We start from the raw sequence: 15,082 nt of genomic DNA on the forward strand, positions 1-15,082 counted from the left end.
ACATGTATACACTACAAAATAATAATATAGGCAATTTCCAAGCTCAAGCAAAATATAAGCAAACGGTTAGTGTTTAGAAACGTATTTAACTTCTTACCTCTCCAGAAGCTCTCCTCCTATGTTCAGGTATCACTAGAGTATTTCCATTGCTGCCCGGGACTATAGTCGAACCTATACTCATTCTGGGTCCAACTAGCATGTACCGTTTGTCTCCGGATCTGTACTGGATGCTGTGGCACAGTGTCCCGTCGTTATTCGCATCTTGTAAATACTTGGAGGAATAGTCTGTGGGTTTGGAGCACTGCATTACAATCAACACGATGATGCTGATGAGAAAAAGCGTTGAAACTGACCCCAAAGTAATGATCAAATAAAATGTAACGCTGTTCTCCTCCTCGTCTTTTACTGAACTTTTAACATCAGAAGCTGCAAAAGCCTCTTTGGGCTCCACAACCTTGATAATCACAGTAGCTGTTGCTGAGAGTGAAACGTTCCCATTGTCTTTTACCAGTATGACCAGTTTATGCTCAGCCTCGTCTGTCTCTGTGAATGACCGAAGTGTCCTTATCTGTCCTGTATAGCGGTCCAAAGCAAAGAGACTGTGGTCAGTAACTTCCTGCAGTGAAAATAATAACCAGCCGTTATATCCTATATCGGCGTCATAGGCTCTCACTTTGGTCACCAAATGGCCTGCGTTCACATTGCGGGGAATCTCCTCCACACCGTCAGCGGAACCGTTAGCGCTGACTGGATACAAGATCACTGGAGCGTTGTCGTTCTGATCCAGAATGAACACGTTGACTGTGACGTTGCTGCTTAGTGGCGGAGTTCCAGAGTCTGTAGCTACAACTTGGAATTGGAATGTTTTGGTAGTTTCAAAGTCAAAGCTTTTTAGCGCGTAAATGTTACCATCAGAATTCATATTTAGGTAGGATACAATAGGAGTGTCACCATCGCCTTTCCAAATATGATAAGACGCACGAGCGTTGGCATCCTGGTCTCTATCTGATGTACTCAATGAAAACAACGACTCGCCTGGAGCATTGTTTTCTGGTATATAGAAAGTATATGGACTCTGGGAAAAGACAGGACTGTTGTCGTTGACGTCTGAGATATGGACCGTGATAGTTTTGTGGGAAGACAATGATGGCTCTCCTTTATCCGTAGCAGTTATAGTCACTGTGTACATAGGCTCCGACTCTCTGTCCAATCCACTTTTAGTAATCAAAGAATACATATTTTTCTGAAAAGACGGTTTTAATTCGAAAGGGATGTTGTCCGATATTGTACATATTACCAAGCCGTTTTCACCAGAGTCCATGTCAGACACACTGATTAGAGCTACAGCTGTACCGGGTCGTGCGTCCTCGGGGATTTGGCCTGACAGAGACGTTACGTCCATCTCAGGTGCGTTGTCATTTACATCTTTCACGTTGATAACGACACTGCAGTGACCAGTCAATGTAACATGGCCCTTGTCAGATGCCTGCACGTCGATTTCGTAAACACTCTGCTCTTCGAAGTCTACTAATCCCTTGATTGTAATTTCCCCTGTAACCGCATCTATCTCGAATAAATCGAACGCTTTGTTTTTAAGACTGTTATCAAATGTGTATATAACCTGTCCGTTTGCGCCATCATCTAGATCCGTGGCGTGCAGCCTCAGAACAGAGGTACCTAAGGGAGGATTTTCATCTAAAGTTAATGTATACACCTGTCGTTCAAAGACTGGTGCGTTGTCATTAACGTCAATAACAGCTATTGTAATATTGACTGTGCCAGATCTCACTGGTTTACCTCCGTCAAACGCAGTCAAGGTTAACATCATTTCAGACTTCTGCTCTCGGTCTAGCGGCTTTTTCAATATCAAAAAAGGGATTTTATCCTCGCCGCGAGTTTTAACATCTAACTCGAAGTGATCGTTAGGACTGAGAGTGTACTTACGGAGACTGTTCGCTCCAACATCAGGGTCACGCGCAGCGTCCAGAGGAAAGCGCGTTCCCTGCGATACAAGATTCTCTGCTATTTCCAAAAGCTTTACCTTTTCCGGGAAATTAGGAGAATGATCATTTATGTCTGTAATTTCTACCTCAACATAATGTATTTCCATTGGATTTTCTGCTATGGTTTTTAGATTGAGTAAACACACAATGCTTTTCTCGCACAGCTCCTCCCTGTCAATGTTTCTGTTCACATACAACACGCCATTGTCTTGGTTTATCTGCAAAAAACCTTCCTTAGAGCCCGATACAATCCGAAACCTTCGTTCCGTCAGTTTATCCACACTGAACCCCAAATCCTTTGCTATGTCTCCCACATAAGTACCTTCTTTCGACTCCTCCGCGATAGAATAGCGTACTTGACAATAAGCTCCACGGCAAAAGCACAACGAAAATACAAACAACAGCATCGCCCGGAGAGGCGCCACTCTTCTCTGTCCGTCTACCATTTTGACAAGTCCTGTTATTTTGGAACCATTACAGTCCGCTTTATCCAAAAAAAAATCAAGATGACAAGGTTATCCACCAAACATATCCAAGCAACCTTTCATGTGGATGGTATTCTCCGTTCCAGAAAGCCAGTGCCCGTTTCACTAGATTCATATGATTTTCAATGAGCCAACAGGACAAAGAGAGGGAGGGATTTAAACAAAGTACGTGTTTCCAACACTGAAGAGCAGCGACACCATGTGCGCAACATCACCACGCGCAAGTACTCAAACTAAAACATGAACATGTGACATGTCAAACAGCACTTTGAACTGTATGGTGTTTCAGCATCACTGTTTTGGACAGCAATCACTTACAAAAGCAGCGATGAGCAGCTGATTTCAATGAGTTACCCTATGATAGGAGTAGAGTTGTTAATGCACCAAGGTAAAGTTGGTTTTATATTAAACACATTCGGACATTCAACAGACATTCAACAGACATTCGGGAAAAGCCATTTAAAAATGTAAAATCAATCACTAATTCACCGTTTGTCACAGAATCATCAAACTAGATATGATTTATTATATAAATGTCTAGCATACTTTTAAAACCTTTGTTTTGAGTAGAAATTCCAGTTTTGACTTGATAGAAATACATCAAATCTATAAAATACCAACTAAAGCGGTATAAATCCATAACTAATTCACCGTTTGTCACAGAAACATCAAACTAGGTATGATTTATTCTATAAATGTCTAGCATACTTTTACAATCTTTTTTTTAGGAAAAATTCCAGTTTTGACTTGATAGAAATACATAAAATCTCAAATATTGCATTCAAAGATGAAGAAATCAATAACTAATTCAGTGATTGTCGCAGAAAAAAGTAAAAATAAGGATTTATTTGCAATAACTTTAAAGAAATTTTCATTTCAAGTGCAATTTGTTCTATTTGAAGTTAGACAATGTTTACAATCTGAAAGTGTATGCCAAATCAATGTTTGCATTTTTAGTGCAACAGTTCCACATTTTAAAGTAGTTACAAGGCACAACAGTCATTTATTTATACCTCTCTTATTTAACAGCAAAGAGGCCCCTTCCAATCATTTTCTATTTTGGCTTTGTTCAAGTCCTTCTTTGTCATCCCCAGACAATGTCACGCCCTGGCCTTAGTTATCTTTGTTTTCTTTATTATTTTAGTTAGGTCAGGGTGTGACATGGGGAATGTATGTGTTTTTTGGATTGTCTAGGGGTTTTGTACGTTTAATGGGTCAGTGTCTTGTCTAGGTGTTTGTATGTCTATGGCTGCCTAGATTGGTTCTCAATTAGAGGCAGCTGTGGTTCATTGTCTCTGATTGGGAGCCATATTTAAGGCAGCCATAGGCATTTGGGTTTGGTGGGTAATTGTCTATGTAGAACGTTTGTAGCTTTTGTATTGCACTTACGTTTGTAGCTTCACGGTCGTTTGTTGTTTTGTTTCGTTTTGTTATAAGTGTTCGTTTCGTGTTTCACTCGTCTCAAATAAAAGAGATGTATTTTTCACATGCTGCGCCTTGGTCCACTCATTATCCTCAAGACGATCGTGACAGACAAGCTGATTGGTACCATCTCTGGCACACAGAGCATTCTATCTGCAGTATTAAAAACATAAAACAGGGTTATGTTTATTTACATGTAAATTACAGTTCTGGAATACCCAAATTCTGTTACATGCTTTTGCAATTCGGAACATTTTCAAATTGAATTGGATTTTTGTTCAATTGCTAAATTGTCTTGAAATGATATGCATTTGACCACAACCCTGACAGAAGCACACATAATTGAGGTGTTAATCATCGTTGAGTATTCAGGCAATATAAATCACATAGTAAAAAAGGCATACATTTTCAAAAAACGTATGTGTTGAAAAACAAGGTATCAGACATCAATGTTCTAATATCAAACATTACAGTAATTGCAGTCTATAGATTTTATGATTTTATTTCTATCAAGTCAAAACTGGAATTTTTCCTCAAAACAAAGGTTGTAAAAGTATGCTAGACCTTTATATAATACATCATACCTAGTTTGAAGTTTCTGTGACAAACGGTGAATTAGTTATTGATTTATACCGCTTTAATTGGCATCTCATCGATTTTATGTATTTCTATCAAATCAAAACTGGGATTTTTACTCAAAACAAAGGTTAGAAAAGTATGTTAGACATTTATAGAATAAATCATACCTAGTTTGATGCCTCTGTGACAAACAGTGAATTAGTTATTGATTTATACCGCTTTTAATGGCATATTTTAGATTGTATGTATCTTCATCAAATTAAAACTGGATATTTTATTAAAAACAAAGGTTGTAAATGCTAGACATTTATAGAGTAAACCATATCTATTTTTATGTTTCTGTGACAATCAATGAATTAGTTATTGATTTTTACCATTTTAAATGGCTTTTGGCGAATGTCTGTTGAATGTCTGATGAATGTCTGGTGAATGTCTGATGAATGTCTGGTGAATGTCTGATGAATGTCTGGTGAATGTCTGTTGAATGTCTGGTGAATGTCTGGTGAATGTCTGATGAATGTCTGGTGAATGTCTGGTGAATGTCTGATGAATGTCTGGTGAATGTCTGATGAATGTCTGGTGAATGTCTGTTGAATGTCTGGTGAATGTCTGGTGAATGTCTGATGAATGTCTGGTAAATGTCTGATGAATGTCTGGTGAATGTCTGGTGAATGTCTGATGAATGTCTGGTGAATGTCTGATGAATGTCTGGTGAATGTCTGGTGAATGTCTGGTGAATGTCTGGTGAATGTCTGATGAATGTCTGGTGAATGTCTGATGAATGTCTGGTGAATGTCTGTTGAATGTCCGAATGTGTGAATATAAAACCAACTTTACCTCGGTTGGTAATGCCACCTGTGAGAGGAGTAGGATTGTAAGTGCCACAACCACACTCCGTCCGAAACAACATATTAGACCTTCTCAAATAAAATGCAGTTCAGACGGGATTTACAAACCGAACAGGACAATAAACTATGCAAGTGCTAAGCAGTTACAAAACGTATAGTTCTTACCTCTCCAGAAGCTCTGCTAATGTGTTCGGGCAGCAATGTGAGTGCTAGAGTGTTCCCATTGCTGCCCTAGACTGTAGTATAATCTATAATCCAACATAAAATCCACAGCACGCCACAGTACGACTCTATTATCAACGACTCTTACCCATTACATACCCAAATATGATCACTGCTCATTATTCCAACAAATTATTATTTTTTTTTTAGTTGTATTCAATTGTGTTCTAAATCTCTCCTCACAGCTCACGACTGTTGTCTGCTAGAAGCGAAATTACAAACCAACCAAGGGGAGGAATCAAAGGTATGACGTGGAGATTTCTTTCAAGTGCATAATTCTAGTTAAAGCACTGAAACCGTGCGATTCTACCACACATTGTATGGTGGTGCACAGCACATTGGCTACTCAGCACTAGTAACAGTTTAGGCATAAACATGCAGAGACAAACAATCATTCATTTAAATTGAGTGTAGGGTTTTTGTGTAGGCTAATAGAGGCTGATAGTATCTACCAGCAACTGATAGAGATTTGCAAAAATATAAAATAAAGCACATAGCATAGTTTCTATGTTATATTTTCCATTTGCGCTTCCTCACCACGCAAATGGGCAGCGACACATCACCAGTGCATTACTCTGCATTGCAGAAACACACCACTCTAAGGCGATGCAACTTTGAGTTACACTTCAATTGATTTAGGATGCCCCACACATCATATTCTGTAACAAATTGGTGGTATTAAAAGGACACTTAGAGAACTACAAAAAAACGAATGCAATACAATTCCTTTCAAACTGTTGTGGATAACAGAACTAAAACGAACACAACTGAACAAATCCCTAAATAGCAAAGCAAGTTCCAAAATACCCACGTTCATATGCTTGTATTGAGACAATGAATGTATGCACTGTACATTACAGGCTACGTAGGTTATGAGGACAATACACGATGTGTAACTTGAATAATAACTTGGCAATCTCCTCACCTCTCCAGAAGCTCTCATCCCGTGTTCAGGTATCACTAGAGTATTCCCATTGCTGCCCGGGACAATAGTAGAACCTATACTCATTCTGGGTCCAACTAACATGTACCGTTTGTCTCCGGATCTGTACTGGATGCTGTGGCACAGTGTCCCGTCGTTTTTCGTATCTTGTAAATACTTGGAGGAATAGTCTGTGGTTTTGGAGCACTGCATTACAATCAACACGATGATGCTGATGAGAAAAAGCGTTGAAACTGAACCCAAAGTAATGATCAAATAAAATGTAACGCTGTTCTCCTCTTCGTCTTTTACTGAACTTTTAACATCAGAAGCTGCAAAAGCCTCTTTGGCCTCCACAACCTTGATAATCACAGTAGCTGTTGCTGACAGTGAAACGTTCCCATTGTCTTTTACCAGTATGACCAGTTTATGCTCAGCCACGTCTGTCTCTGTGAATGACCGAAGTGTCCTTATCTGTCCTGTATAGCGGTCCAAAGCAAAGAGACTGTGGTCAGTAACTTCCTGCAGTGAAAATAATAACCAGCCGTTATATCCTATATCAGCGTCATAGGCTCTCACTTTAGTCACCAAATGGCCTGCGTTCACATTGCGGGGAATCTCCTCCACATCTTCAGCAGAACTGTTAGCGCTGACTGGATACAAGATCACTGGAGCGTTGTCGTTCTGATCCAGAATGAACACGTTCACTGTGACGTTGCTGCTTTGTGACGGAGTTCCAGAGTCTGTAGCTACAACTTGGAATTGGAACGTTTTTAAAGTTTCAAAGTCAAAGCTTTTTAGAGCCAATATGTTCCCATTTTCAGAATTAATATTAAGAAAATATGCCCATTTTTTCTCATCGTCGCTGCCTCTCAGAATATGATATGAAATAAGTGCGTTTTCATTTATGTCGCGATCTGAGGCACTCACTGAAAATACTGAGCCTCCTGGGTCGTTATTCTCAACGACATAGAAAGTGTAAGGACTCAGTGAAAACTCTGGACTGTTATCATTCACATCTGATACAACAATAATAATAGTCTTTACAGATGTCAAGGAAGGCTGGCCTGAGTCTTTAGCTAAAATTATAACGTCATAATGAGCCTGTTTCTCTCTATCCAGTGGTGACTTGGTGACTACAGAATATATGTTGTCTTGTAAAGACGGCATTAGTTTAAAAGGGACGTCCTCGCCATTTATAGAGCAGATCACTTTCCCATTGAGACCAGAGTCCATATCATTAACACTGATTAATGCGACAGTAGTTCCGGGTCTACAATCCTCGGGAATGGCGTTGGAAAAGGATGTCACTTCTATCTTGGGTTCATTGTCGTTAACGTCAACTATCTTTATGATCACACTTGTGTCTGTTGTTAGTGGAGCAACTCCTTGATCGGACGCTTGTATGTCAATCTCATAGCTATCTTGTATCTCAAAATCGATTTGACCTCGAACCGTTATTTGACCAGTTTCGGTATCTAAATCAAAAAGTTTCTGTATTTTGCTATTCACGTCATTACCGAATAAGTATATTACATGTCCGTTGACACCGTCATCTAAATCAGTGGCGTTGACCTGAATAACAGTTGTGCCTACGGGAGAGTTTTCATTTAACATTACAGAGTACATATTTTTAGTGAATAGAGGTGTGTTGTCATTAACATCTAATACCTCGACAGTTATTTCAATAGTTCCAGATCTCGGGGGATTTCCACCATCAATGGCAGTGAGGAGGAGTTTGTGGCTCTTTACTGTTTCTCTATCTAGTTGCTTTTGTAAAATCAAAAACGGCATCTTACCATCTTTACCTCGGTCTTTGACCTCGACACGGAAATGTTCACTATGACTGAGTTTATATTGTTGAACAGAGAATTGGCCACCATCCCAGTCGCGCGCAGCTGGCAGCTGAAATCGCGCTCCCGGTAACGCAGATTCTGAAATCTCCAACCGTTTCTCTGTCTCGGGAAAGCTGGGGGAATGGTCGTTAACATCTAACACCTCCACCGCGACATAATGGATCTCCAGCGGGTTCTCTAGAACGGTTTTCAGATTGATTAAACAAACGCTGCTCCGTTCACACACCTCCTCTCGGTCTATTTTTCGGTTCACATACAAGATGCCGTCATTCTGGTTTACCTGGAAAAGGGGATCAGTCGAGCCAGATACGATTCGAAATCCCCTTTCCATCAAGGTACTCAGATCAATTCGCAAATCCTTAGCTATATTTCCCACGACAGTTCCTTCCTTAAGCTCTTCAGAGATTGAATATTTTATCTGAGCTGAAGTCCCGCTCCAAAGGAGAACCAAAGCAACCATGAACACAACCCACTGCCGTCGCTCCCGCCATGCCCCGCATCCTCTTTGTTCCATGTTTTCAAGATAAATAACAATAATCCACAGCACTTCCACTATTCCTTCATTGGTGACAATTGTCTATCCAATACATAAACAAACATGACAAAAGCTCATTATCCAATGGTGTTTTCAGAATGTACATTTGAGATTGTATTCTCCCCTTGAAGATCACGCCTGTGCTCCTCCAGCGACTGAATAAGATACGAAACCATCAAGGGGCTGGACTCAAAAGTATGACGAGAGGATGTCTACCAGGAGCGTTATTCTAGTTGTGTACTGACACCATGTGATTATACCTCACATTACACCATAATTTAAGATTATTCATGGTATTTTGTCACAGTAAATATCGAACAGAAAATCTTACTCGAGAAGTTGTGTGGATTAAGAAAGTAAGGATACAGTTAACTGGGATCTACATATCATGATGCATAGCCAGGGACACCATTTACTGACGTATTCAACAAGTGGCCCACCCCGACAGGAATAAAGATTGAGCAATATTTGTTTAAATAAAGAGGATAGCTACTTGAGGTGCATGTACACCACCATCACATGTTGGCAGAACTTCACCAGACAAACAGCCATTGAACAAAATAGCGTTTCAACACCACAGCCGTGGACAGCGACCAGCACTGAAAGCATGTGGCTGCGAAAGAGCGATGTTATGAGATCATGTTTCATCCAATATACTTGCCCTTTTACTAAACAACATATCATCTGACACATTTATACACCATGAAATAATATTATCGGCAGTTTCCAATGTCAGGGACAGCACCAGCTAACTGTTAGTAATTATAGAAACGTATTTAATGTCTTACCTCTCCAGAAGCTCTGCTCCTGTTTTCAGGTATCACTAGAGTATTTCCATTGCTGCCCGGGACTATAGTAGAACCTATACTCATTCTGGGTCCAACTAACATGTACCGATTGTCTCCGGATCTGTACTGGATGCTGTGGCACAGTGTCCCGTCGTTATTCACATCTTGTAAATACTTGGAGGAATAGTCTGTGGTTTTGGAGCACTGCATTACAATCAACACGATGATGCTGATGAGAAAAAGCGTTGAAACTGAACCCAAAGTAATGATCAAATAAAATGTAACGCTGTTCTCCTCTTCGTCTTTTACTGAACTTTTAACATCAGAAGCTGCAAAAGCCTCTTTGGGCTCCACAACCTTGATAATCACAGTAGCTGTTGCTGACAGTGAAACGTTCCCATTGTCTTTTACCAGTATGACCAGTTTATGCTCAGCCTCGTCTGTCTCTGTGAATGACCGAAGTGTCCTTATCTGTCCTGTATAGCGGTCCAAAGCAAAGAGACTGTGGTCAGTAACTTCCTGCAGTGAAAATAATAACCAGCCGTTATATCCTATATCGGCGTCATAGGCTCTCACTTTAGTCACCAAATTGCCTGCGTTCACATTGCGGGGAATCTCTTCCACACCTTCAGCGGAACCATTCGCGCTGACTGGATACAAGATCACTGGAGCGTTGTCGTTCTGATCCAGAATGAACACGTTCACTGTGACGTTGCTGCTTAGTGATGGAGTTCCAGAGTCTGTAGCTACAACTTGGAAATGGAATGTTTTGGTAGTTTCAAAGTCAAAGCTTTTTAGCGCGTAAATGTTACCATCAGAATTCATATTTAGGTAGGATACAATAGGAGTGTCACCATCGCCTTTCCAAATATGATAAGACGCACGAGCGTTGGCATCCTGGTCTCTATCTGATGTACTCAATGAAAACAACGACTCGCCTGGAGCATTGTTTTCTGGTATATAGAAAGTACATGGACTCTGGGAAAAGACAGGACTGTTGTCGTTGACGTCTGAGATATGGACCGTGATAGTTTTGTGGGAAGACAATGATGGCTCTCCTTTATCCGTAGCAGTTATAGTCACCGTGTACATAGGCTCCGACTCTCTGTCCAATCCACTTTTAGTAATCAAAGAATACATATTTTTCTGAAAAGACGGTTTTAATTCGAAAGGGATGTTGTCCGAGATTGTACATATAACCAAGCCGTTTTCACCAGAGTCCATGTCAGACACACTGATTAGAGCTACAGCTGTACCGGGTCGTGCGTCCTCGGGGATTTGGCCTGACAGAGACGTTACGTCCATCTCAGGTGCGTTGTCATTTACATCTTTCACGTTGATAACGACACTGCAGTGACCAGTCAATGAGACTTGGCCCTTGTCAGATGCCTGCACGTCAATTTCGTAAACACTCTGCTCTTCAAAGTCTACTAACCCCTTGATTGTAATTTCCCCTGTAACCGCATCTATCTCGAATAAATCGAACGCTTTGTTTTTAAGAGTGTTATCAAATGTGTATATAACCTGTCCGTTTGCGCCATCATCTAGATCCGTGGCGTGCAGCCTCAGAACAGAAGTGCCTAAGGGAGCATTTTCATCTAATGTAAATGTATACACCTGTCGGTCGAAAACGGGAATATTATCATTCATATCGATAACTTTTACGGTTATATTGACAGAGCCAGATCTCTCTGGTTTACCTCCGTCATACGCAGTCAAGGTTAACAATATTTCAGACTTCTGCTCTCGGTCTAGCGGCTTTTTCAATATCAAAAAGGGGATTTTATCCTCGCCGCGAGTTTTAACATCTAACTCGAAGTGATCGTTAGGACTGAGAGTGTACTTACGGAGACTGTTCGCTCCAACATCAGGGTCACGCGCAGCGTCCAGAGGAAAGCGCGTCCCCTGGAGTATAACGCTCTCGGATATTTCCAAATGTTTCACCTTTTCCGGGAATTTAGGAGAATGATCATTAATATCTGTTATTTCTACCTCAACATAGTGTATTTCCAACGGATTCTCGGCTACGGTTTTTAGGTTTATCAAGCACACAATGCTTTTCTCACACAGCTCCTCCCTGTTGATGGTTCTGTCCACATACAACACGCCATTGTCTTGGTTTATCTGCAAAAAACCTTCCTTGGAGCCAGATACAATCCGAAACCTTCGTTCCGTCAGTTTATCCACACTGAACCCCAAATCCTTTGCTATGTCTCCCACATAAGTACCTTCTTTCGCCTCCTCCGCGATAGAATAGCGTATTTGACAATAAGCTCCACGGCAAAAGCACAACGAAAATACAAACAACAGCATCGCCCGGAGAGGCGCCACTCTTCTCTGTCCGTCTACCATTTTGACAAGTCCTGTTATTTTGGAACCATTACAGTCCACTTTATCCAGAAAAAAATCAAGATGACAAGGTTATCCACCAAACATATCCAAGCAACCTTTCATGTGGATGGTATTCTCCGTTCCAGAAAGCCAGTGCCCGTTTCACTAGATTCATATGATTTTCAATGAGCCAACAGGACAAAGAGAGGGAGGGATTTAAACCAAATGCATGTTTCTAACGCTGAAGAGCGGCGACACCGTGTGCACAACATTCGCAACCACTCAAACAGCAGGTTGAACTGTACAGTGTTTCAGAACCACTGTCATTGACAGCGATCACTTACAAAAGCAGTGACGAGAAACCCTATGAGAGTACGGTTGTTAATGCCACAACCATACTCCGACCAAAGCAACATATTTGACAGACTAAAATATAATGTAACTCATCCGGAACTTACAAACAGAAGAGCTATGCAGTAACTAAACGTATAGTTCTTACCTCTCCAGAAGCTCTGCTCCTGTTTTCAGGTATCACTAGAGTATTTCCATTGCTGCCCGGGACAATAGTAGAACCTATACTCATTCTGGGTCCAACTAACATGTACCGATTGTCTCCGGATCTGTACTGGATGCTGTGGCACAGTGTCCCGTCGTTATTCACATCTTGTAAATACTTGGAGGAATAGTCTGTGGTTTTGGAGCACTGCATTACAATCAACACGATGATGCTGATGAGAAAAAGCGTTGAAACTGAACCCAAAGTAATGATCAAATAAAATGTAACGCTGTTCTCCTCTTCGTCTTTTACTGAACTTTTAACATCAGAAGCTGCAAAAGCCTCTTTGGGCTCCACAACCTTGATAATCACAGTAGCTGTTGCTGACAGTGAAACGTTCCCATTGTCTTTTACCAGTATGACCAGTTTATGCTCAGCCTCGTCTGTCTCTGTGAATGACCGAAGTGTCCTTATCTGTCCCGTATAGCGGTCCAAAGCAAAGAGACTGTGGTCAGTAACTTCCTGCAGTGAAAATAATAACCAGCCGTTATATCCTATATCAGCGTCATAGGCTCTCACTTTAGTCACCAAATGGCCTGCGTTCACATTGCGGGGAATCTCCTCCACACCTTCAGCGGAACCGTTAGCGCTGACTGGATATAATATCACTGGAGTGTTGTCGTTCTGATCCAGAATGTACACGTTGACTGTGACGTTACTGCTTAGCGGCGGATTTCCAGAGTCTGTGGCTACAACTTGGAATTGGAACGTTTTGACGATTTCGAAGTCAAAGCTTTTCAGCGCGGAAATATCTCCATTATCAGAATTGATATTCAGAAAAGATGTCATATCATTCTGCGTCCCTTCTCCTCTAACTATGTGATATGAAATCGCGGCGTTTTCATTCAAGTCTTTATCAGAGGCGCTCACAGAGAATATGGATGCACCCAGGGCGTTATTTTCCACTAAGTACAGCTCAAGGGGGTTTTGGGAGAATTCTGGACTGTTATCGTTCACATCTGATATCTGGACGCTCAGAGTTTTGAATGTGGACAGAGGAGGCTGACCACAGTCAGTGGCTGTTATTGTGATGTCATAATGGGACACGAGTTCTCGATCTAAGCGCCCCTTTGTGACGATCGAATACACATTCTCCTGAAATGAAGGTTTTAATTCAAATGGCATGTCTTCAGATATACTAGCAATGACTTTACCATTAATCCCGGAATCTTTGTCTGTTACACTAATGAGAGAAATAACAGTTCCTGGTTTAGAATCTTCAGACACCGTGTTCGAGAGGGACGTCACATCTATTTCTGGTTGGTTATCATTAACATCTCCTATTTTAATAATAACTCTACAATCCACACTTGTTGGAGGTTGTCCCTTATCAGACGCCTGTACATTTAACCTGTAAACCTCCTTTTCTTCAAAATCCACTTGGCCTTTGACTTGAATTTCACCAGTTACGTGATCTAATTCAAAGATGTCATGTATTTTACGCTTTATAGTTCTGCCTAGTGTGTATTCCACTACTCCATTTTGGCCATCGTCAGCATCTGTGGCGTTTACTCTGATGACAATAGTTCCATTTAGAGCGTTCTCAGGCAATGTTACTGAGTATTCGTCTTGGGTGCAGATGGGACGGTTGTCATTTACATCAAGAACAGTAACAGTGATATTCAAGGTGCCTGACTTAGGTGGATTCCCTCCGTCTAGCGCTGTAAGTAATAGCATATGTTTGGTGTTTTGCTCTCTATCCAATGGCTTCTGCAAAATTAAAAAGGGTATTTTGTCACCTTCACCACTATCAATGAACTGTAGTTCAAAATGTGCATTTTGACCTAACTTATACAAACGAACAGAATTGGGTCCAACGTCTACGTCTCGCGCAGTCTGGAGTTCGAATCGCGCACCTGGAAATGTATTTTCTGGCATTTCTAGATACTGATCTTTTTCGGGGAAAATAGGAGAGTGATCGTTTATATCCGTTATTTCTACGCTGACGTAGTGTATTTCAAGGGGATTTTCAACTGCGAATTTGAGGTTTATCAAGCATGCATTATTGCCATCACAGAGCTCCTCTCTGTCGATATTTTCATGAACATACAAGACGCCATTGTTCTGATTTACGTGGAAAAGAGCGTCCTTAGATCCAGAAACGATACGAAACCGTCTCTCCACCAAAGTACGGACGTCAAGACCCAAATCCTTAGCAACATTTCCAACAACGGATCCCTCTTTCACCTCCTCTGGAATAGAGTACCTTATCTGTGCTGAAATCTCCCCCAAGCAGAGCAGCAGAGAGAAACGCAGAGCAACCCAGCAGTACTCCCATCTGCGCCTTTGTCCTCCGTCTTCCATTGTAAAAACAACCAAACACGATCCCCAAATTGACAATCCTTATGATCGGGCGGCCAACTCGTTATGATCCATACTCAAACACATTCTTCAGCAAGAAAACCATACAAAAGCATCTCTGTTCAGCATAGCACGTCTTGTTCTGATGTCCGCACCACTCTCTCTGTATGCGTCGAAAAAAACAGCCCAGAGAGGGGCAAGGCCTATTCTACAAAATACCACAACGTCTGTCTC

General features: G+C 41.2%; 3 protein-coding genes across 19 annotated transcripts in view; all 3 read right to left on the reverse strand.

Moving 5' to 3' along the window:
• The window catches only part of LOC129857954 (protocadherin alpha-C2-like), a 296,503-nt gene that overhangs the window by 260,082 nt on the left and 21,339 nt on the right, over positions 1–15,082 (reverse strand). Inside the window, exon 1 of one of the 17 annotated variants that reach the window (XM_055926704.1) lies at positions 6,485–8,995. The exons of 13 other annotated variants lie outside the window; for them this stretch is intronic. In XM_055926704.1, the coding sequence (XP_055782679.1) occupies positions 6,485–8,851 (2,367 nt within the window). In that variant the 5' untranslated portion in view covers positions 8,852–8,995. Of the gene's footprint in view, positions 1–97; positions 2,657–6,484; positions 8,996–15,082 lie in introns of those variants that run through there. 3 more of the 17 variants (XM_055926675.1, XM_055926719.1, XM_055926691.1) reach the window with 3 other exon arrangements.
• LOC129857969 (protocadherin alpha-4-like) lies at positions 9,629–12,196 on the reverse strand. The gene has a single exon (XM_055926763.1). The coding sequence runs from the start codon at positions 12,010–12,012 to the stop codon at positions 9,649–9,651; it is 2,364 nt and encodes a 787-aa protein (XP_055782738.1). The 5' UTR covers positions 12,013–12,196; the 3' UTR covers positions 9,629–9,648.
• Positions 12,446–15,013, reverse strand: LOC129857968 (protocadherin alpha-8-like). Its single transcript, XM_055926762.1, has one exon. It carries the CDS (start codon positions 14,849–14,851, stop codon positions 12,461–12,463), a length of 2,391 nt encoding a protein of 796 aa, XP_055782737.1. The 5' UTR covers positions 14,852–15,013; the 3' UTR covers positions 12,446–12,460.

Source organism: Salvelinus fontinalis, chromosome 6 (genome assembly GCF_029448725.1).
Source record: "Salvelinus fontinalis isolate EN_2023a chromosome 6, ASM2944872v1, whole genome shotgun sequence".
NCBI classification, from domain to species: Eukaryota; Metazoa; Chordata; class Actinopteri; order Salmoniformes; family Salmonidae; genus Salvelinus; species Salvelinus fontinalis.

Coding starts and splice junctions, on each gene's coding strand:
- LOC129857969 (XM_055926763.1), bottom strand. CDS start 12,012: ATGGTAGACGGACAGAGAAGAGTGGCGCCTCTCCGGGCGATGCTGTTG.
- LOC129857968 (XM_055926762.1), bottom strand. CDS start 14,851: ATGGAAGACGGAGGACAAAGGCGCAGATGGGAGTACTGCTGGGTTGCT.